Source organism: Sorex araneus, chromosome 2, assembly GCF_027595985.1.
Source record: "Sorex araneus isolate mSorAra2 chromosome 2, mSorAra2.pri, whole genome shotgun sequence".
NCBI lineage: Eukaryota > Metazoa > Chordata > Mammalia > Eulipotyphla > Soricidae > Sorex > Sorex araneus.
In genome coordinates, this window is record NC_073303.1 from 243,508,298 (window position 1) to 243,531,665 (window position 23,368).

At 61.2% G+C, this 23,368-nt stretch overlaps 1 protein-coding gene across 4 annotated transcripts in view; it reads left to right on the forward strand.

Moving 5' to 3' along the window:
• Positions 1–17,176, forward strand: part of ARID3A (AT-rich interaction domain 3A) — a 34,358-nt gene extending 17,182 nt beyond the window's left edge. For all 4 annotated transcript variants that reach the window (XM_055128981.1, XM_055128979.1, XM_055128980.1 and 1 more), the window contains exons 4-9: positions 5,632–5,704; positions 8,027–8,210; positions 8,790–9,034; positions 11,348–11,629; positions 13,935–14,033; positions 15,376–17,176. In XM_055128981.1, coding sequence (XP_054984956.1) covers positions 5,632–5,704; positions 8,027–8,210; positions 8,790–9,034; positions 11,348–11,629; positions 13,935–14,033; positions 15,376–15,584 — 1,092 coding nt within the window. In that variant the 3' untranslated portion in view covers positions 15,585–17,176. The remainder of the gene's footprint in view (positions 1–5,631; positions 5,705–8,026; positions 8,211–8,789; positions 9,035–11,347; positions 11,630–13,934; positions 14,034–15,375) is intronic.
• Positions 17,177–23,368: the final 6,192 nt, after the last annotated feature.

The window sequence follows — 23,368 nt, forward strand, 5'->3', positions numbered from 1 at the left end:
AGGGGCTGGGCGCCTGCTGATCGGAACCTGCTGCCCGGAGGGCCCCATGGAATGTTCTGGAATGAGACGGAGGGGCCGCTGGTGCTGTGCTGTGAGCTGCTGGACACGGAGGGGGCAGGGCTTCTGGGTTTGGTTTCGGGGGTCTCTGGCTGCAGGCAGGTGGGACTTCAGCTCGGTTCTCCCTGCTCCTGGCCGTGCTGGGGGCCCCCTTGGTGCGGGTTGGAAATCGGGGGGGGGTCCCCATAGGCTTCCTTCTAGGTAAAGTGGGGGACACCACAGGAGCGTGAAAACAGCCCCCCCTCAGTGGTGGGGATCCAGCATGACCTCTGACCCTAGGCACTCAGTCCTGGGGGCACGCACCCCCCCCACTCTGGGGTCCCCCCACTGGTGACCTGTCCCCTGGAGGGGCCCCTGTGGACTTTGGAGCCGCCTGGGTGGTGGAGGGGGCTGGTGGGGCTGGGGGGACAAAGGTCCCTGAGGCCCTGAGGTGGTTTCTTTACCGAGGGGCCCCTCGGCCCTCAGGGAAGGGGGGGGTGCGTGCTGGGAAGCTGCGAGGCTGCAGGGGTGGGGTGGCCTTCCCGCCCGCCCCGGGCTGCCCCCTTGCCCCTGGCCGAGGGGGAGGCAGGCAGGCGGTGGGGCTTTCCCACTGCGGACAGTCGTTCCAGCCTGGTGGGGTCCCACCCCCCCAGCCCCCACCCCCCCAAGCTGAGGCCTCCCCTTGACCCACACAGCTGGGGGCTGTCTGGGCAGCTGTGGGCGGGGATGGGGGTAAAAATGTGATTTCGCCACAAACAAGAATTTCCTGTTTGCCCACCGAGCACTGGGGAGAAGGGGGGGGGCACGCTTATCTGCCCTGGCCTCCGCCCCTCCCCCACACCTGAGCCCTTATCTGCTTCCTGCTCACTCTGCAGGGCCTGGAGGTCCTTCCCTGTCCCCACCGAGGCTGAGCCCAGAGTTGGGGGGGTCCCCAGGCCTCTCCCGGGAGTGGCAGGATGGCCGCCTTGCAAGCCACTTCCATCTCCGGCAACCCCAAGCTCCACTGGGAATGATCCCAGAGCCGGGGCGGGGGGGGGGGGCACAACCCCCCTCCCCAGACCGGTCTTGCCTGCCCCAGAGGTGACAGAGAGTGGGGGCGAAGGGGACTAGAAGGGGCCATGGAGCGCACGGGGTCTCCCCTAAGAATGTAAGTCCTGAGGCCAGAGAGACAGGACAGCGGGGAGGGCGTTTGCCTTGCACACGGCTGCCCTGGGTTTGATCCCCGGCATCCTGTAGGGATCTCCCCGGATACCCCCAGGAGTCCCACTAGGTGTGACCAGAAAACCAAAACTTAAAAAAAAAAAAAAAAAAAGCAAGGTCTGGCAGGATGGACCCAGGGCCTGGGTCCGAGGAGGAAGGTCAGTTGCAAGCAGGCTCCTATGGGGGTGGCGTCTAGAAGCCACGGTGCCTCATTTCCCCCCCTTCTGGGGAGCTGGAGCTGGACTCTGTGCCAGCCCAGTCTCGGGGGTGAGTGGGAGGGGTGCCAGCCCCCCCGCCCCTCCCCCCCAGCCCAGGCAGATCGAGGCCCCCCCCCCTCACCGCCCAGCGCTGCTGGTGTCCGCCTCTCTCTATTCCCTGGGCCCGGACAGATGCCCAGACCAGAGCCCTGGTCACTGCAGACTGGGGGGTCCGGCCACCAGGGGTTCTGGGGTCTTTCCAGACGCAGGGCCACCAGCTGAGCATTGTTTAAGCTCCTGCTTGAATGCACAGGTCTGGGAGACTTGGATCAGAGTTGGCTGGCCAGTGTTGGGGTGGGGGCGAGGCAGATTCCTGGGGGGCAAAGCCAGGAGGAATGAGGCGGGGGGTGGGGGTGGGGGGGTGAAATAGCCTCAAGGGGCCGAGCACAGGCCTGACCAGCCAGAGACGGGGAATGGGGTGGGGGGGCAGCACCTCTGGGTGTGGCCCTTGTGAGAGATGTGGGGGGCCAGGCAGGGGAGTGGGGTGCAGAGCCCTTGAGGCCTGGAGCAGCGCCAGCGGGGGGCTTTAAGAGGGTCTTGGGGGGCTGGAGAGATAGCACAGCGGGTAGGGCGTTTGCCTTGCACGCGCCCGACCCGGGTTCAAATCCCAGCATCCCATATGGTTCCCTGAGCACCGCCAGGGGTAATTCTTGAGTGCAGAGCCAGGAGTAACCCCTGTGCATCGCCGGGTGTGACCCAAAAAGCAAAAAAAAAAAAAAAGAAAAAAAGAGGGTCTTGGGTTCTTATGGCATCAGGGGTTGTGCGCCGTGAAATTGGGCTCTGGGAGTCGGGGCGGGGGTTGGGGGGCACCTGAGTGGGACCCTCAGCTGCAGGGCAGTTCTGAGGTCTGGGCCCCTCGCGTGGGGTCCGGGTGCTGGGGGGTGGAGGGGGTGCCCCTCTGAGGGGGACACATGGGGGCAGGGCTGGACCCCGTCCTTGTCTCCAGTCCTGGGGGCCCAGTCCACGGGGTGGGGGGTGGGGCCGGAACTTCAGGCCTGAGCCCCATAAAGCGGGGGCAGCCTTTACTGCCAGCCGCGTGCTCGGCCGCGGCCATGAAAGCCACCCCCCGAGGCCCTGGGGCCATTCACCCTTTATGGCCGCCTCTCGCACCCTGTCCAAGTGATGCCCCCCTCACCATTTGGCCGGGGGGTCGTCAGCTACTTTCACTGCGTGGACACAGTCCAGGCCCCCCAAACCTCGGGTCCAGGGGAAGCTGTCACATCTGACCTGAAGATCTGGGGGGGGGGTGCCTGTTTGGGGGAGACCCGGCCTGGAGAAGCCCCCTGCCAGCCATGTCGGGGGTCTCACGAGGGGCCTGCGGGGCCCCGACCTCTGTTGAAATTCCAGGGGCGGCAGTAACAAAGCTCTGCAGATGGGGGGCTGCAGTGGGGTTCACTCTGGGGGGTTATTTGGGGGGACCCCAGGATCGAGGCTGGGGCAGGGTCCCACTTCCCCGAACCTGGGCTCTGCCCACACCCTAATTTCCTGTGTCTCTCCCTCCTTCCCGGAATCTCACTGCATTGCTGGTGACGTTAACTCATCCTCCTGCCCAAAGGCTGTTTCCAGAGGAGGCTTGTTTGAGTTGGGGCCGGGGCTGCCCTTCATCCCGTGTCTGCTCTCCCCGGAGACAGACACCCTGTCCCCGTATGAGAAGATTGGGGTTCACGAGGGCACCCTGATGTGAAACCCTGGCGGGCCCCCCGGAGGTGGTGGCAGGCAGACACCTGGTGCCACAAAGGCTTGAGGAGGGGGGAGGGTGCACGCAGATGCGGGGGGTGGGGGGAGCGGAGAGGCGGCCTGGGAAGGTCCATCTGCCCCGGCCTGTCCACCTGAGGGCCTCACAGCCCCTCGGGGCCTGCCCTGGCCTCCAGCCCCATAAATCAGCGCAGGAATGTGGCCGCTCTGTCGCCAGGCCGGGTGGGGGAGGCCGAGCAGCCCGACCACCCAGGCTCCCGCCCTGCCTTCTCCTGCGGACAGGTGGGGAAACTGAGGCGCAGGAGGGAGCTGCTGAGGGGATCCCTGCCAGGCTTGCTCAGAGTAGCTGCCTGCCCCCTGCCCCCCCCAGACCCCCCCACTATCTGGGCCGCCCAGGCAGAGCTAATTGGTGGTTTCAAGGCCCCCCACACCCCCTCCCTCCGGCTGCTGGGTTCCTGAGAGAAGGGAGCTGCATTCTCTCTCAGGGGGTAATTTTGAGGTCTGCTGTTTGCCACGGCGCCCCCCCAAAACACACACACACAGACACAGACACACACACCACATAGACACACACACACACACACACACACACACACACGGCGCCGCCCCAAACACACAGAGACACACACACACCACACAGACACAGACACACAGTGTCCCCAAAACACACATACACACAGACACACTCACCACATAGACACACACACAGACACACACGGCGCCCCCCAAAACATACACAGACACAGTGTCCCCCCAAAACACACACAGAGACACACACAGCGCCCCCAAAACACACACAGACACACACGGCAACCCCCCAAAACACACACACAGACACACAGACACACACCACACAGACACACACGGTGCCCCCCCAAACACACACACATAGACACAGACACACACCACACAGACACACACAGCTCCCCCAAACACACTCGCACACACACAGCGCCCCCCCAAAACACACACAGACGGCACCCGGCCAAAACACACACACTCCCCCCCAAACACATGTGCACATACACACACACACACGCACACACACACGCTCTCTAATTATCCTGCCCAGCTCGCTTCTGGTTCTGGGGAGATGGTCACCATGCACAGGGGACCCTTGGCCCCATTCACCCCTGACAGAGCACATGCCCCACCCCCACACACCCGCAACCCAGGATGCCTGCTGGGGGTCCTGATCCATGGTGGGGGGGCTCTGAATGTAGGGTGAGTTGTGTGTCCCCAAAGTGACAGACTTGAAAGATCCCAAGGGTTGGGGCCGGGGCAACAGCACAGTGGGGAGGACGCTGGCCTTGCACGCAGCTGACCCAGGTTCCACCCCCAGCATCCCACAGGGTCCCCCAGCACTGCCAGGAGTCAGCCCTGAGCACTGCCAGATGTGGTGCCCAAACCAGACAGAGGGTGGGGCCTGGGGTTACGCTCAGCGGGCTGAGGGCACAGAATGGCGTGTGGGAGCCCCGGGTCCTTCCCCAGTGCCACACGGTCCCTCGGCACTGCCAGGAGCCGGAGTGGCCCTCAAACTGGGCGGGGCATGGCCCCAAACCGGAAATCAAATGGAAGGGGACTGGAGCGACAACACAGTGGGGAGGGCCCTTGCCTTGCACACGGCCGGCCCCTGCTCGGTCCCCGGCCCCCTGAAGGGTCCCCAGAGCCCCGCCAGGAATGATCCCTCACTGCAGCCTGGCATAACTGACCCCTGAGCATTGCCCATTGCGGCTTTAAAAACCAAAACCACGGGGCTGGAGCGATAGCACAGCGGGTAGGGCACTTGCCTTGCACGCGGCTGACCAGGGTTCAATTCCCAGCATCCCATATGGTCCCCCGAGCACCACCAGGGGTAACCCCTGTACATCGCCAGGTGTGACACAAAACACACACACACACACAAAAGCCAGAAACCACAACTCACGTTTTTAATTTTTTTTTTCTTAATTAAAAACCCTAGGAAGGGGCTGGAGCAATACCACAGCAGGTAGGGCATTTGCCTTGCACACGGCTGACCTGGGTTCGATTCCCAGCATCCCATATGGTCCCCTGAGCACCGCCAGGGGTGATTCTTGAGTGCAGAGCCAGGAGTAACCCCTGTGCATCGCCGGGTGTGACCCCAAAAAGAAAAAAACCCTAGGGAGCAGATGGGGGTCGTGGTGCAGTGGGGGGTCTAAGTACGCCATGTGGACAATCGGGGGGTGGGTGAGGAGAGGGAGGCAAGAGAGGGGGTGAGGCAGCCCTGAGGGGCCCCCTGCCCTCCCACTCCTACTCTCTGGGGCGGGGGCCGAGAATCTGGGTTGTCAGCACCCCCTTTGTTGTACAACCACCCCCATGCCACCGGCCGGGGGCCCTCCGCCCATGCCTGTCCCCCAGCCAGACCCTCCAGGGGGTCAGGAGGGGTCCCGTGTACCCCACTCACCTCCTGTCCTGCTCGCAGCTCTACGAGTTGGACGGGGACCCCAAGCGGAAGGAGTTCCTGGACGACCTATTTAGCTTCATGCAGAAGAGAGGTGAGCACTGTCCGCCGAGCAGGGGGGGGACAGCCCGGAGCCATCAGAAGCCTTCAGAGGTGCCTCCCCCTCCCTTCCACGGGGGTCCCAGGAGGGCAGGGCTCCACTGGAGGTGGCCCGGGGAGGGGGTCCCACCTGGTTTTCGGAGGGAGGGGGTGGTCAGGCAGGGTTGGCCTCCCGGCCCAGCTGCCCCCTCTGGGGGATGGACCCCAGATCGTGTCCACGTTGACCCACCCACACTTGGTGTCCAGGGAATCCGGGAACCCCAGACACAGACTGGGCACAAGGAGTTGGGACGGGTCTGGCTGAGTGGGGAAACTGAGGCAGCAGGCCCAGGGTGCAGGCGGTGGGTGTCAAGCCTGGATGACACTCGGTTGTGGGGAGGGGGCTCAGGCCCCACGCGGGTCTCTCCTGGGGGGCTGTGCTGGGCGGGGGGACCCCACTCGGGGAAGGAGAGTGAGACTGGGGCAGAGCTGTGCCTCCCCCCGCCCCCAAGGCAGGAAGGGGGGAGCAGGGAGGGGGGGCTCAGGTCCTGCCCAGCCGGGAGGCCAGTGGCTTTGTCCAGAGTCGCCCCGCCCTGCCAGAAGGCTCTGTAAACACGGGTCTGCAGAGAGCAGGGCAGCCGCGTTAACCCCTGCCCTGCCGCCCCCGGGCTGGCAGGTGCTGACCCTGGCCCGGGCTTCGGGGCCCCTGGCCTTATCAGCCTCCTGGGGCCGCTGCCCCTTGTGGTCAGCAGCTCCTCCCACCCTCCCACCCTCTGCTCATTATCACGCTGGCCACACAGGTCTGAGGGCCCCGCACCCCTGCCCAGCCGCGCCAGGCCCCACTGACCTGTGGGCAGGGGTGGGGGGGGCCTGTTTACAGATGGGGCCCGAAGGACCCCTCCCGAGCTGCTCCCTGTAGGCCAGGCCTGGCCCCTCAAATCTGGCAGCTCCTGGTGGACAACAGTCGGCAAACTCCTACACACCCCTCAAAACCCAGCGCCGAGGTGCCCGTGGCATGGCCCTTACTCAGACCTCCTGCTCTTTGTAGATGGACGCTTCTGGGCTGAGAATGTGGGATAGCACTGCCCGCCCCCCCCTCCCCATGCCACCCCTGCATCCCCCAGGCTCCTGCAGGTGGGGGTGGGGAGGCAGCCAACATGTCCCCAACAGATTGTGTCTGAGTTTTCAGGGGGCTGGGCATGAAGGGTCCCACCTGTACCCCCACGCTCTGGCGGGTTCTGAGCTGCCCTCCCTGCCCTTCCTTATCAGCCCCCGCTCCTATAAACATCCGGCCGGCCCCACCCCGGACAAGGCCAGGCAGCCCGGCGGGGCCTCTGGGCCCTGTGGAATGTGGGGAGAGGGGCTGGCAGTGGGGGTGGGGGGGCTCTGGGTGGTTGTGCCCGCCTGACAACGGCCGGGCTCTCGGGGCAGGAGGGGCCGCGAGGGGCCTGGGACAGGGGCGTCTGCACCTCTCTGGTGGGCTGGTGTGACCTCCCCTCACTGGCCTACCAAGGGGCAGGTGGTCACCCCAGAACTGGGCTGCAGGTGTCCACTTGGCATGCCACTGCGGAGGGGGCGGGGGCTTCCGCCAGGGACCCTGATCAGATTCTGGGCGGCACAGAGTCCAGGAGCAGCCCCCCCCTATAAAAAATAACCCTAAAGGGGCTGGAGCGATAGCACAGCGGGGAGGGCGTTTGCCTTGCATGCGGCCGACTCGGGTTCGATTCCCAGCATCCCATAGGGTCCCCCGAGCACCGCCAGGAGTAATTCCTGAGTGCATGAGCCAGGAGTAACCCCTGAGCATCGCCGGGTGTGACCCAAAAAAGAAAATAAATAACCCTAAGGGTTTGGATTTCACTTTTTTTTTCCCTTTTGGGCCACACCCAGCGGTGCTCAGGGTTACTCCTAGCTCTGTGCTCAGGAATCACTCCTGGTGGTGCTTGGGGGGTTGTAGAGGGTGCTGGGGTGGGGATCGGTCCCGGGTCGATTGGGTGCAAGGCAAGCGCCCTCCCCGCTGTAGTATCACTCTGGCCCCTAATTTATTTTTCTTTGTTTTGGGGCCCCCCTTGCTCTGCGCTCAGCGAATCGTTCCTGGTGGGTTGGGGGGGACCCTACAGGCAGACGCCCTCCCCGCTGTTCTCTCCCTCCCCTCCCTCCTCCTGCAGCCCCCAGGCTGCCCCCCTTAAAGGAGATGAGCAGTGAACACTGATGGGGAAACTGAGGCAGACACTCCTCTCGTGGACAGCGGGGGCGGGGTCTCTCCCGAGGACACTCTGGTGTGGGGGGCTGGGGTATGGACCCGCCCACCGGCCCCCCTCAGCCACAGCCCTCCCCACAGGGACGCCCGTGAACCGGATCCCCATCATGGCCAAGCAGGTGCTCGACCTGTTCATGCTGTACGTGCTGGTGACGGAGAAGGGCGGCCTGGTGGAGGTGATCAACAAGAAGCTGTGGCGCGAGATCACCAAGGGCCTCAACCTGCCCACGTCCATCACCAGCGCCGCCTTCACCCTGCGCACGCAGTGAGTGGGGGTGTGGGTCCCGCGGGCTGGGGGCCGGGGAGCACTGCGGGAGGAGCCAGGGCGGGGGTCAGGGAGCGTGGGCACGAGAGCTTGGGGCCCAGGGAGCACTGCAGAGGAGTCAGGGCGGGAGTCGGAGGGCGTGGGCACAAAAGCTCAGAAACCCGGGAGCACTGTAGAGGAGCTGGGGGTGGGGGGCGTGGGCACAAGAGCTCGGGACCTGGGGAGCACTGCGGTAGGAGCCAGGGTGGGGGTCAAGACTTGGGCAGAAGAGCTCAGAAACCCGGGAGCACTGCGGGAGGAGCCAGGGCGGGAGGCGTGACCACGAGAGCTTGGGGAATCCGGAATGCGCTGTGGAAGAGCCAGGGCTGGTGTTGGGGGGCGTGGGCACAGATTTGGGGGTCGGGGAACACTGGGGTGCAGCCAAGTCCTACGTGCTGCCCTCACCCAAGTGGCGGTGGGGGCGTGGCCACCCAGAGCTTTGGGGGGTTGGGGGTCCCAGGGCGCGCGGGGGCGGAGTCCAGGCCGGTGGGGGGGCGTGACCGTGAGCTTTGGGGGCCTGGCCCCGTGTCCCCTCCGCAGGTACATGAAGTACCTGTACCCCTACGAGTGCGAGAAGCGCGGCCTGAGCAACCCCAACGAGCTGCAGGCGGCCATCGACAGCAACCGGCGCGAGGGCCGGCGCCAGAGCTTCGGGGGGTCCCTCTTCGCCTACTCGCCGGGGGGCGCACACGTGCTGCCCTCGCCCAAGCTGCCCGTGCCCGCCCTGGGCCTGACCGCCAGCACCAACGGCAGCGCCATCAACCCAGCCCCCAAGATCAAGAAAGGTGAGGGAGGGGGCGCCCGCCCGGCCTGGCCCTGGGGTCGGCCTGCCCCTCCCCGCACCTAGAATGATAGGACCCTCCAGAGTGGCATGGAAAGGGAGTTGCCCCATGCCCAGAGCGACGCCCTGCAGACATCACCAATCCATGCATTCCGGGCAGCAATGGATCACCAGCTGAGCACGCACGTGCACACACACACACACACACACACCACCCTTACACATATACACACCCCTACACACACACCCCTACACACACATGCACACACACATCTCAATTACACCCCCCAGCACACACACACACACACACACACACACACCACCTCAATTACACCCCCCAGCAGGCTGAGCCCAGACACAAACACACACAACACACACACACACCCCTCCTCAATTACACCCCCCAGCAGGCTGAGCCCAGACAGACACACACACACACACACACACTCTCTCTCTCCTCAATTACACCCCCCAGCAGGCATCCCCAGACACACACACACACACACACCCCTCCTCAATTACACCCTCCCAGCAGGCATCCCCAGACACACACACACACACACACACACACACACACACACTCCTCAATTACACCCCCCCCAGCAGGCATCCCCAGTCACACTCGGGTGGGTCCCCTGTCCACGGCACCCCCCATCAGCGCCCCCAGCCCCTTTCCTAGCAGACTGGCCAATAATTTCCTCCCCGGCCCTGTGCCAGGAGGTGGCAGCCAAAGCCCGAACCCATCCCCGGTGCCCACCGTGGGCAGGCCTGGCTTTCACGTCCACCTTCCTTTTGGCTCATCGCCCCCGTCGGTCGGTAAATATCTTTTCCTCTGGCTCTGCAGCAAGGCCAGGCACGAACAAACCGAGGCTCCAGAGCCAGGTAGACGCAGACGTTACTCACCCGGCCCGCTGCCCGCAGGCTGGCAGCTGCAGACATCAGCAGTGGAGCGCCGAGCGCGCTCTCCTCCGCGGAGGCAGACCCGACTAATTGATTGCCAGAGCCAGGCCTGCCGCTCTGGGTAGGGGGGGGGGCAGGCAGCCTCTCAGACCTCACATGGGTCTCCAGCCCCTTAAAGGACTTTTTTTTTAAGGTGGCGCTTGAGGGGCTGGAGCGATAGCACAGCGGGTAGGGCGTTTGCCTTGCACGCGGCCGACCCGGGTTCAATTCCCAACATCCCACATGGTCCCCTGAGCACCGCCAGGGGTAATTCCGGAGTGCAGAGCCAGGAGTAACCCCTGTGCATCGCCGGGTGTGACCCAAAAAGCAAAAAAAAAAACCCAAAAAATTGATGGGGCTTGAGGTTGGGGGAGTGAACAGCGGGGAGGGCATTGGCCTTTGCACCAGGGCCCACCTGGGGTCAATCCCCAGCATCCCATAGGGTCCCCAGAGCACTGCCAGGAGTCATCCCAGAGCGCGAGCCAGGAGTAAGCCCTGAGCGCCGCCCAGTGGGACCCCAACCACCCCACCCCCAAAAAAGTATGGAGCTAGGTCAAGGGCTTACCAGGCTGGGTTGCTTTGCATGCAGGAAGCTAGGTTCGTGCCTCACCATTGTTCAGGTGATGCCCTGAACACCTCCAGGCGTGGTTCCCCCCACCAAGAAGACATCGTAAAGGTGTGTGGGGGGTTACAGGTTCCCCTGGGCCCAGAAGAGCCTGTGCAGCACATGTGGCCCGGTACTAAACCACGGTTCTATTGGTCACATATGGCTGAGGTTGGGGGAGCGAACAGCAGGTTGGGCGTTTGCCTTGCATGCGGCTGACCCAGGTTCGACTCCTCCATCCCTCTTGGAGAGCCCGGCAAGCTACTGAGAGTATCCCGCCCGCACGGCAGAGCCTGGCAAGCTCCCTGTGGCATATCCGATATGCCAAAAACAGTAACAATATAGGTCTCACAGTGGAGACGTTACTGGTGCCCGCTCGAGCAAATTGATGAACAACGGGACGACAGTGACAGTGATATGGCTGAGAATTATGCTTCCCCCCCCCGGCCCGGACCTGTCTGAGCACCACTTAGAAGTCCCTCCACATGCCCCTGCTCAAAAAGTAATAATAGTAATGTGACTCCATTTGGGGTCACAGCACACAGTGCAGTGAGCCGGGCTTTGAGTCACAGCGGTGGGCACAGGCGAGCGGCACTCCCCTTGCATGCAGCCCACCCAAGTGAGGGGCAGCAGTGGAGCCTCTGGTACCCTTTTGTTTGGGGGGCCGCGCCCGGCAATGCCCAGGGCTGACTCCTGGCGGGGCTCAGGGTCGGCCACAGCTGAGGCAGATTCCCTGTGTGGCTGTTCTCTGATGCCGCCTCTCTCCCGTCACAGAGGAGGACTCTGCCATCCCTATCACTGTCCCCGGCCGTCTGCCTGTCTCCCTGGCAAGCCACCCGGTGGTGGCGGCCCAGGCAGCAGCCGTGCAAGCGGCCGCGGCTGCGCAGGCAGCCGCCCTGGAGCAACTTCGGGAGAAGCTGGAGTCCGGGGAGCCCCCTGAGAAGAAGATGGCGCTGGTGAGCGATGAGCAGCAAAGGCTTATGCAGAGGGCGCTGCAGCAGAACTTCCTGGCCATGACGGCCCAGCTGCCCATGAGCATCCGTATCAACAGCCAAGGTAGCCGGGGTGCGCCGTCTGTGGGGCGGGGACCCCTGCCGAGCAGCAAGATAGACCCTAGAGCCACCCTATATAAAGAGCATTGAGAAACCAACAAGAGGGCCCCACCCCCACCCCACCCCAGGGGCGACGGCACAGTAGGGAGGGTGTTTGCCTTGCATGCCGCTGACCCGGGTTTGATCCCTGGCATCCCTGAGTGCAGATCCAGGAGTCAGCCCCGAGCATAGCAGGGTACGGCCTCCCCACAAAATAAAGGAGAGGAGAGGGGCCAGGTGTGTCGCTCAGCCAACGGTAGGGGGTGGGCCACTCATCTTGCTTGGGTGAGATCCCAGGTCTTTATTTTTACTTTCGGGGCCACACCTGGGCCCAATCGACACTCATTACATAGGCAGGCTTGCTGATCCTGACTCTGGGATGTGGGTATTTGGGCCACACCTGGCTGTGCTCGGGGCTCACACTTTGCTTGGAGGACCCTACCAGGTGCCGGGATTTTGAACTGGGGCCAGCTGCATCCAGAGTAAATGCTTTAACCGCACACTCCTTCCAGCCCCGCACTCAATATTCTCTCTTGTGATGAGGGGGGGTGGGGGGGCTCTCTATGGGATGCCAGAGATCGAACCGGGTTGAACCCCGGCATGACTGCATGCCCTCCCTGCTGTCCTATTTCTCTGGCCCTCCCCTGAAGCTCGAGCAACACTTAGTTGCTCTTCCCAGACCCCAGCGGTGGGAAAAAAATCAGTCTCTCCTTCACCCCGACTCGATGGAGCAGAAAATGAATTATTTTCCCTACAAGCTTAGCAAATCGCTTGCATCCACCGCGTTCCCTTCCCCACTTTTTTTTGGGGGGCCACACACACCCGGCAGTGCTCAGGAGTTCCTCCTGGCTCTGCACTCAGGACTGTCACTCCTGGCAGGGCTCAGGGGAACCTTATGGGATGCCGGAGATCAAACCCGGGTCAGCTGCACGCAAGACAAGTGCCCTCCCCGCTGTCCTATCACTCCCCCTTCCCTTTCTGTGACTTGTGCGCGCTCTTTAGGAGGCTGGCCCGCTAGTCTCTCTGTACAGGGAGATGAGGTTTTGGACCATACCTGTCTCTGTGCTCAGGGATCACTCTTTGGCGGTGCTTGGAGGACCCTCTGGGATGCAGGTGATTTAGATGGGCTCATCTACATGCCCTCCCACCCACTCCGCTTTATCTCGAGTCCTGCGCTGAGGGTCAGACCCCGGATGCTCAGGCCTTCTTCCTGGCTCCATGCTTTCTCAAGGTCCACTCGAGCGGGAGAGGTAGAACAGCAGGGAGGACGTTTTCCTTGCACACGGCCGTCCCTGGTTCGATCTCCATCATCGGAGAGGATCCCCTGAGCAACGCCAGGAGTCATTCCTGACTGAGTGCAGAGGCAGAAGTAACCCCTGAGCATCACCGCGTGTGACCCCGAAAAGCCAAAAAAAAAAAAAAAAAAACACAAGGAACACTCCTGGTGGGGCTGGGTTGGGGGGCCTACCTCCTAGTGCCAGGGATCCAACCAAGCTCAGCCAGTGTGTGCAAGACAGTCGCCCTCTGGGGCTGGAGCAATAGCACGGCAGGTAGGGCGTTTGCCTTGCACGCAGCCGACCCAGGTTTGATTCCCAGCATCCCATAGGGTCCCCTGAACATAAAATTACTCCTGGCGGTGTTCAGGGGACCCTAAACACCACCAGGAGTAATTTCTGAGTGCAAAGCCAGGAGGTAACCCCTGTGCATTGCCAGGTGTGACCCAAAAAGCAAAAGCAAAAAAAAGACAGTCACCCTCTCCACTAGAATCGCATCAGCCTGAGCCTCAGGTTTAATTTAACACACTGGGGTTAAAGAAAAAAAGTGAGGTGAGATTATTGGGGTGCTGGTAATCACTCATCCGTCGTCACCCGCATTTGGGACACATCGGGCGGTGCTCAGGGCTTGCTCCCTATTGGTGGTGCTCTGGGGGACAATGTGGTGCCAGGGGTCGGACCCCAACCCCTACATGCGACAGCACAGCGGGGAGGGCGCTCGCCAGATACCCTCCGTGAGCCCCGAGGGGCCCCAAACCAAAAGCTAAAAAAAAAAAAAAAAAATCCCCCAAACCGATCACCGGTTTGCGAGCAGTCGCCCTCTCCAATCCGGGCCTCTAGGGGTGGAGTTGGGGGCTGGCACCCACAGACCGGAAGTGGGGTGGGCGGGGTGGACTGGCCGGAAGTGGGCGCTAGTGGGCGGGGATGCCCGGCCGGAAGTGGACTCGGGGTGGCCCACATGTGCCGGCAGATGCCAACGATGGTTCTCTCCCGCAGCCTCCGAGAGCCGCCAGGATGCAGCCGTGAGCGTGACCGGACCCAATGGCAGCAACAGTATTAGCATGTCAGTGGAGATTAACGGGGTCATGTACACAGGTAGGACCCCCGCCTCTCACTGCAAGACCCCTCACTTCCCTTGGGAGATTTAGGGGGCCAGGGACAGGACTCACACAGGTGGGCACAGCCTGTGCATCCATCCACGTTTGACCGACTGTACCCCACGGTGCCCCCAGAATTTCCAGGAGCAACCTGTGAGCACAGAGCCACGAGTTGCCTCTGAGCTTCGCGTTTTTGGATTGTTTCTCCACCCCCCCAAAAAAAAAAACCACTCGGGGGGGCAGGAGAGATAGAACAGTGGGTTCTTGCCTTGTATGTAGATTCGATCCCTGGCGCCCTGTAGGGTTCCCTGCGCGTCCCCTCCCTCTCCCCATCCCTGGATCCCTGCGTGCATTCAGGAGAAAGTCCTGAGCACTTCTGAGTGTGGCCCCCCAAAACAAAAACCCCAGACTCCTAAGTACCACTGTCTCTGTGTTACTTGTTCTGTTTCTCCCTGTTTGGGGTTCGGGAGGTCCCACATCTGGGGGCTCAGGATCCATTCCCGACTCTGCACGCTCCAGAGTTTATTCTCTGCGGTGCTCAGAGAGTCGGGGTGCTCTGCTGGAGGTGAAATACAGAACCCGACCGCGCATGCACTTTGAGCAATGCCTCCCCCAGCCCCCCTCCCATCAGAGGACTTGGGCTTGGATTCCACGGCCCCGTCCCCACCCCCCACCACCGTGGCAGGGGCCATTTGGGCTGTGCGAAGTGATCACTCCTGGCAGTGCCCAGGGGACCCTGTAGGAGGCTGAGGATGGAGCCCAGGCCAGCACCCCCCACCACCGTGGCAGGGGCCATTTGGGCTGTGCGGAGTGATCACTCCTGGCAGTGCCCAGGGGACCCTGTGGGAAGCTGAGGATGGAGCCCAGGCAAGGCAGACGCCCTCCCTGCTCTGCCGTCGCTCCAGCCCCGAGCACCCAGGGCATTTCTTTAGCACCTTACCATGTAGTAGCTCCCGGCCCCCAAATCACTTTTTTTTTTTTTTTTTTTGGTGGGGATTGAGCCTTACCCGCCTGGGCTCAGGCCAGGCACTGTGCTCAATAGTGACCCCTAGCGGTCTATCCTGTGCGGTGCCGGGGATTCGAAGTGGGACCAGCCACTTGCCAGGCAAGCAAGCGTCCTTCCTCCTCCCCTGCAGTATCTTCAGCAGCCCCTTGACATGGTTTGTTGCTTTTGGGGTTTGTGCCAACCCCGGTGATGCTCGGGCGTCACTCGGGGTCTGTGCGCTCAGGGATCGAACCCGGGTGTGCCGCGTGCAAGCCCGCTCCAGCGTCCTCGCCCTGGGTTTTAAACCGCCCCCCCCCCCCCCCCGGAGAAATCTCACCTCCTGTCTTTGCATTAGGAGTGCTTTTTGCTCAGCCGTCAGCACCCACGCCCTCCACAGCCCCCAGCAAAGGCAGCAGCCGGGGAGGGTCCAGCGGCAGCGGTGGCGGCAGCGGCGGCGGCAGCAGTGGCAGCAACAGCAGCGGCGGCGGCGGCAGCAGCAGCCAGGCGGGATCTGCGGGGCTCTGCGCGCCCCCCACATCTACCTCAAACAATTCATTGCCTTAACCGAACCTCTCCCCACCTGCCACTTCCCTTACCCTACACCTCCTGGCCCCTCGCCCCCCGCCCTGGACGGGACAGCAGGGTTGCAGGAGAACGGGAAGAAGGAGACACAGGTGGGGAGGGTCGACATTCATAGAGGACCCACAGCTAACGCCAAAAACAAAAAAACAAAAAAAACAAAAAAGAAAAATAGAGATACGTATATATAAATATATATATAAAGAAAATTTAATAAAACAGGGGGAAACGAAGGAACACTTGAATTACTCAGGCCTCGGACACTCAGAGAGAGAGAGAGAGAGAGAGAGAGAGAGAAAGTGGGGGAGGCTGCGAGATCAGCCCAGGAAGAGGGGAGAGAGGCAGGTGGATTCCCCCTAGGCCCCCCGGCGCCTGGAACAGGCACTTCCGGGGGCGGGGCGATGTTAGACCACGTGATCTAAGCCACGCCCATGTCGGTTACCTCACGCTGGCCCTGAACCTTGTGGCTTTTTCCATTATTTTTTTCCTTGGATTTTTTTTTTGGGGAATGATCTATAGTGTCTTCATGACTCGCACTCACCACACCCTGCTCCTTGAGTTGAGAAAAGGAACCCGGAGCCACTCACCTTAGTTGTTTTTTTTTTTCTTGGTGATTTTTTTTTCCCCTCTCCCCCACCTCTTTGTGGCTTTCCGGGAACTGTTGTTCTTTTGTTTTTTTAGTGGGAAAGAAATAGCGCTAATATGCACACTTCATAGGTTTTTGTCTTTGAAAAAAAAAAACGTGCGTGGGGGTCTCATTTTGTAAATATTCTATTTTATTGGGGGGGGAAGAAATCAGACCTTGACCAAGGGAGATCAGTATACAGGTATATATTTGTGTTCGTCCAGGGAAATGACTTGAAAACAAAAATAACAAACAAAAAAGGGATCCCAGAGTCCTCCTGCTGGCCCGTGTGGGTCCCTGGGCGGCGTGTGGCCGGGCGGGCAGGGTGCTGGATTCTTGGGGAGACACCAGCAGAGGTAAACTCAGGTGCTGGGGGGCTGTGGGGGGGTGCATGGTGAATGAAGCCCTCCCCCCGCCCTCTGTGATACTTATTCTCCTGCTTGCATTGCATGGGGGGCGAGGGGGGGCTTTCTGGGGCAAGAATCTGGAAGTCTTAAGGAGAAAGTGCTAGAAAAATATCCCACACCCACGTGGCCCCCAGGCTTCGTCTCAGGGATGAATTTGACCCTCCCCTCCCCCCTCCCGCTCTGTCTTACCCTAGAAGGCTGCTTGGGACGGGATCAAGCGTGGGGAATGGGGTTCAGCCGGGCTCCGCTCAGGACCAGGTTTTTGGGGCCACGCGCCTGAACCCCTCTATTCTTCCTTCCTTTGTCCCTCTTTCCCCACCACGCCTGCTCCAGGCTGGGGGTGGTCTGACCTTCTGAACCAGAACCCCAGTAAGGGCAGCTGTTCCCGCCAGAAACGGGGGACCTGGGACTTCCTTGAAGCCCCAGCCAGAATCCTGGAGCCCCCTGGACGTGGGGCTACCCCCTTGTCCCCCGTGGCGGATTTTTTGTTTGTTTAGATTTTCACCATCTGCGTTTTCCTTTTTCCTGGGGTGGGAGGTGGGGCGGCCGCGGTGGGGGGGGTGCGGGGGAGCTCATTTGCCCCCTAGGGGGGAGCCTGGCATCTAATTGGGCCCCTGGAGTCCCACTAACTAAGCCAAGAGGGGCAAGGGCGCCCGCCTGGCCTCACCCCAGGCGTCATCTAGTTGCTTTGGAGACCGCGGGGGGGGGGGGGCCGGAGGGGGGCGAGCTGCACCCCGGAATCTGGAGGTTTGCCTTCTCTTCAGTCCTGTGTCGCGGAGGGAACCCGCTTTCTTTGGTATAATCTCAGGGTTTTTGATGCCCCTCCCCCACTTCTAGGAGGGCTGGTGGTGGGGGCCCAGGGGGGGGGTGTCTCTAATCTTCCTTCTAGAAGGTTCACTACCCCCCTTCCCGTTTCTCGCTGCAGCAGCACAATCATTGTGTGAGCAGGGGGGGAGCTTGCTGCCCCCAGGCACAGTCCCCCCCCCCCCGCCCCTTCTCCCTACTGTCCCCACCCTGCCCTGCTGTGGGGGGCGCAGAGAGGGGGGTGATCTGCTGCAAATTTCTTTCTACCTCAGGTGTGACTTTTGATGCCAAATCCCGCGTGGCTGGCCGGCCCCTCGCCTCCTGGGAGCCCTCGGGGTCCTGTGCTCATTCCCCCCACCCTCCTGTCCCCCCCAGGGTCCAGGGCGCGTGTCCGGGACTAACTCAGGGCGAGCCTGCTGTTGAGCGCTGATGATTGTAGGGGGACAGTGAGGGTCGCGGGCAGGAGTGGGGGCGCCCCGGGAGTGGGCGTGTGAGAGCCAGGTCCCTTTCCACCCCGGCCTCATGGCCAGGTCACTGCTGGTCAGTGGGGATTTAAGGGAGGGGGGACTCCCGGGGGAGCAGGCCCGCAGCACCCCACTTTGTGCACATCTGGTGGAGAGGGGGCAGGTCTCCGACCTGCATTGCAGAAAGGGCAGGGGGGGGGGCTTAGCTGTGCAGTGAGGGTGAGGGTCCCCCCAACTCTGGAGAGGCGCTCCCCTAACTCGAGATGTGTGTGTGTGTGTGGGGGGTGATGGTGCTTCTACACTTTTCCTTGTGACCTCTAACCTGGCCGCAGGACCTTCCTGCTGGGGATTGGGGGGCGGGGGGCGGAGGGGGGGGCGGGGTGTCTGGGTTAGTAGGGGGTAAGTGCGTTTATGCAGCTTCTTTTTTTCGCTTTTTTTTTTCTCTTTCATTTTTGGCCACTTTTTCCTTGATTTCCTTGCTTTTTGCTTTTTTTTATTTTTGCATTTTTCTGGTTTTGTTATTGCTATTTTTCTGGTGGTCATTGTTTTATTTTTCTCTCAACTCCGCCTTCCATTCTTGACATGTGAAATTTTAGTTCCTCTGGGGTTGGTCAGAGGGGCACAGGGACCACACCCCCAGCTCTCAGGTTCAAAGGAGAAAAAAAAAAAACATTTTTTTTTCTTGTTTTAAATATAAAGGTATAAAACAGATTCTACCTCTGGTGGCTCTGCCTGGAACTCCGGGCCGGGTCACAGATTTCAGTTCAGGTTTTGTTGTTGTTGTCGTTGTTGTTTTTTTGGCAGAACATTCAGGTATTAAAGGGGAAAAAAAAAAAAAACCAACCAACCAAAAAAAGGACAAAAGACCAAAAAAAAAAAAACAAAAAAAAGTGTGATTTTTTTTTTTTGAAATTTAAAGAACACTGAAAGTTTACACTTTATAATAACATTATTATGCAGATTGTATTTAAACTTCAGAAATATTTAAGACAATTGTGTAACCTTGTAAAGCTGATGAGATATTAAAACGAGACAAAACACTCTTTTAACAGACTGGCTCTGCGGTGTCTTTTCGGGGTGCTGCTCCCCCAATTTTGCCTGGGGGTGCTGACGGTTGGGGGTATAGTACCTTGCTGGGGCCAGGTCCCTGCAGCTAGGGGAGAATCCCCCGCCACCAGGAGACACATTTGTCAGAACTAGGGAGGCTGAGCGGTCCTTTCACGCCAGCATCAGGACCAGCGGGCAGCCTGCCCCCGGTTGGCTATACATGGCGGAGGGTGGGGGACCCCAAGAGTGGGCATGTCTGATGGGAAAGCCCCTTTGAGGAACAGGGGGTGGATACAGACAGGGTCTCCATCCCATGGACCACCCTGTGATTCTTCGTTCCCAGGCTGACCCCTGGGCCTTTGCACGTCGTTCTCCAGACCTCAGTGGTGCCATGCAGGAGACACACTTCAAACCCATCTCTCTCTGGCCCCTGCCAGCTCTAGGAGCAGACTCCTGTGCCCACCTGGCAGTCTCCAGTCTGAGACCAAGACCTCCAGGAGTGCCAAGCTTGCCCCCAGGGCTGGAGCTACAATACAGCAGGGAGTTGCGCGGGGCTGACCAAGGTTCGATTCCCCGCATCCCATAGTTTCCCTGAACCTTGCCAGGAGTGATCCCTGAGTGCAGGGCCAGGAGTCGGCCCTCAGCAGCACCGGGTGTGGCCCCCACATGACACAAGGCCCCATCTTCCCTGCCGTGAGGAGTCGGGCATGGCCCCGAACCCCTCCAAACTGCATCCTCAGCCCTGCATCCCTCCCAAGGGCGTGTTCAGCCCCTGCCCCGGGTCTGCCCCATGACCCACAGGCCGGGCAGGTCTGGACGTGGCCTCGCAGCCGGCCTGGGCTGGCGTCTCCTGTCCAGCTCCGGGTGTCCAGGCCAGCAAGAAGCCTGTTCCTCACGCCGGAGTACTGGGAAGCAGGGTCCAGAGGTCAGCCCCCAGGGTGCTCCCGTCCCCCAGGCAGATAAGGGGGAAAAAATTATTTGAAAAGAGGGAAAAAAAAATCCAAAAAGTCCTTCCGGCAAAGTGGCCAGGGCCAGTCTGGACATTTCTGGGCTTCAGAGGCCGCGGGAGGGCGAGCTGGGTCCTGAGATCAGATGAGGTAGGGGCAGGGTGGACCGGCACAGGCAAGTCAGACCCCACCTCCCTGCTGACCCCTGGGGGCCAGCCCTGCTGTCGGGTGGACCAACACTCAACTCCGTGGCACAGGAAGCCTGAGGGGGTTTTGGGGTGACAAAATTTGGAGGATGGGAGAGGCCAGTAAGACCCCCCCCCCCAAGGAGCAATAGGGCGGCGGGTAGTGTGCTGGCCTGGCACGCAGGTGACCAGGATTCAATCCCCAGCATCCCACAGGGTCCCCCCCCCCCCCCCGCCCAAGGCTGCCAAGAGTGATTCCCTGAGCACAGAGCCAGGAGTCAGCCTTGAGCACAGAATCTGGAGCCGGCCTTGAGCACAGAGCCAGAAGTCCGCCCTGAGCACTGTGGGGTGTGACTTCAAAAAAAAAAAAACACCAAGACACTGGCCACAGGGCTGTGTAGAGATAGTACAATGTGTAGACTTGTCTGCCATGTGGCTGACCCGGGTTCAATCCCTGGCACCCGATAGGGTTCCCCAACTCCTCCAGGAGTGATCCCTGAGCGCAGAGCCAGGAGTGATGGCTAAACAGTCGGGAGCCAGCCCTGAGCACAGCGCCAGGAGTCAGCCCTGAGCACAGCGCCCGGAGCCAGCCCTGAGCACAGAGTCCAGAGCCAGCTCTGAGCACAGCGCCTGGAGCCAGCCCTGAGCACAGAGTCCGGAGCCAGCCCTGAGCACAGCGCCCAGAGCCAGCCCTGAGCACAGCGCCTGGAACCAGCCCTGAGCACCAGGCAGGACTGGGCTGTGGCACTGTGGGTGGGGACACACCAGGGGGGGTGGTGGCAGGTGCTAACAGGGAAAGGTCTGTTTGGCAGGGGTCAGTGCTGGCCTGTGCCCCAGCCTCCCCCGGCGGCCTTCCCCCTGGACACAGGCAAGGTCAGCGGACTGGGTGGTCCCAGATGCCCCCGCAGTGTTGCTTTGTCCTGCAGGCCCCACAGACACAGCTGGTCTGTCCTCATTCCAGGAAGGGCTGGGGGTGGGGTGACCTCTGACCCCACACTGCTGCCAGGCCAGCCGAGAGTCCCAGAGGGAAGGGAGGAGGGGGGAAGAGGCCCGTAACCCCGACCCCGCCCCCCTGCCCGCCCCCCAGGCCCCACCCCCCCCAACTCGCACCCACCTGGGTGTGCCCCTCCTGGCCAGGCCTGGAAGCTGGGGACAGTGGAAACTTCCAGAACAGACCTCCCTGTGACAGCACAGACCCAGGGCAGCCCTCTGACAAGCACAGTCCTGGTCCAAGCTCTGCGGGATGGGGGAAGGGGGAGGGGGAGAGGCGGGGAAACTGAGGCCCAGAGCTGCCTGCTGATGTGCCTGGTGGGTCATTAGTGCCTGCGGGAGGCCGAGGGAGGGGACGTGGCTCAGTGACTCAATGACAGCAGAGTATTTGCTTTGCGGGTGAATTCTGAGCAGGCCCAGAGTCCCGGGGCACCAAAGGCCAAGGGGGAGGGGGGAGGGGGAGGGGGAGGGGGGAGTGTCAAGCCACAGACAGTTTATACAAGCCCGGAGCCACCCAGGAGAGGCCCACCCTTGACCCTCCGCGCAGGTTCTACCCATATGTGAGAGAATTCAAGGGCCTTTACATTCCTGACTCACTTTCTTGAGGCTTGAAGGGCTGAAGTGGGGAGGGCCTTTGATCTGCACGTGGCCAACCCAGGTCCAACCCCCAGCACTCCCGAGGATTCCCCCGAGCCCACCAGGAGTCATCCCTGAGCACAGAGCCCGGAGTTGGCCCTGAGCACCACTGGGTATGGCCCCACAACGAACAGAACTGAGCAAGTTCTGGGTGGAAGTCAGGAACAGCTGGTTCTAGTTCCAACCCACCTTTGGACATCTTAGGCTCTAGCCACCTCAGTTTCCCCCAGCTGCTCTCTCCTGGAGGCTCAGACTCTATTTACCAAAAGCACTTTAGTCTTCTTTGCTCCCCACTAGGATAAAATAAAACTGACTGGGGGGCTGGAGTGATAGCACAGCGGGTAGGGCGTTTGCCTTGCACGCGGCCAACCTGGGTTCGATCCCTGGCATCCCATATGGTCCCCCAAGCACTGCCAGGAGTAATTCCTGAGTGCAAAGCCAGGAGTAACCCCTGAGCATCGCTGGGTGTGACCCAAAAAGCAAAAAAAATTAAAAAAAAAAACAAAATAAAACTGACTGGGGGCTGGAGCGATAGCACAGTGGGGAGGGTGTTTGCCTTGCACGCGGCCGACCCGGGTTCGATTCCCAGCATCCCACAGGGTCCCCTGAGCACCGCCAGGAGTAATTCCTGAGTGCAGAGCCAAGAGTAACCCCGGTGCATCGCCGGGTGTGACCCAAATAGCATAAAAAAAATAAAAAGAAATAGAAAAAAAGCAAAACAAACCCTCTATGTCTCAGGCCTGAGACATGGTAAGGAGCTTGTCCTACACGTGGCTACTCAGGGTTCGGGTTCGATTCCCACCACCACATATGGTTCCCAGAGTCCTGCCAGGAGTGAGCCCTGAACACCGAACTAGGAGGAAGCCCTGGGTGTGGCGCAAGCCTCGCTTACAACTGATCCCGGATTGATCCCCAGCACCACGTAAGGGTCCCTGGAGGACTCCATCACTCCCAAATCCTGCCTCTCCGGGGTCTGATACTGCCCAAGGACTCACCCCTCCAGTTTGGTCCAGGACCTTTGCACGCACCTCTGCTCACCTGGATCTTCTAGCTGTCAGTCCCCTGCTCTGGAAGCCCCTCCCCGGATCCCCAAACCAGGCGGGTCCTGGATGAGACCCTCCCTCGTCACCCCCCCACCCACTGCTTCTCGCCCGACCGAAGCCCCTTCCCGGTCGTGCGGCTCACTCCTGCCACCTAGCGGCAGTACGGCACGGCGCTCAGAGTGCGTCTTTCTCCTCCTATCCGGGTTCAACCACCGCCCCCCAGCCTGGAGCCTGCAGCCTAGTCCGTTCCTGTGCACTGGCTCGAGTGAATGCACCCCGAATCCAGCCGAAAACGAGCCTGGGGCGACAGTACTATCGCGGGGTGCCTTGCACGCGGTCGACCCGGGTTCCATCCCGAGCATCCCACTTGATTCCCGAGTACAGTCAGGAGTAACCCCCTGAGCACCGTTGGGTGTGGCCCCCCAAACAAATACAACCAGCCGCCCGAGACCCCGGAGGGTCCGCGGCCCTGGGTGGCCGCGGCTAGAGGCAACACCTCTCCACGAATCCACCACCCTCTGCTAGCTGCGCCGCTCCCGTGCACCGTGGGACCCGGTAGCTGTTCAGCAAGTGCTGAAATAAAAACGGGTGAATGTCGCTGCCCCCTCACCCCCCCTAAAA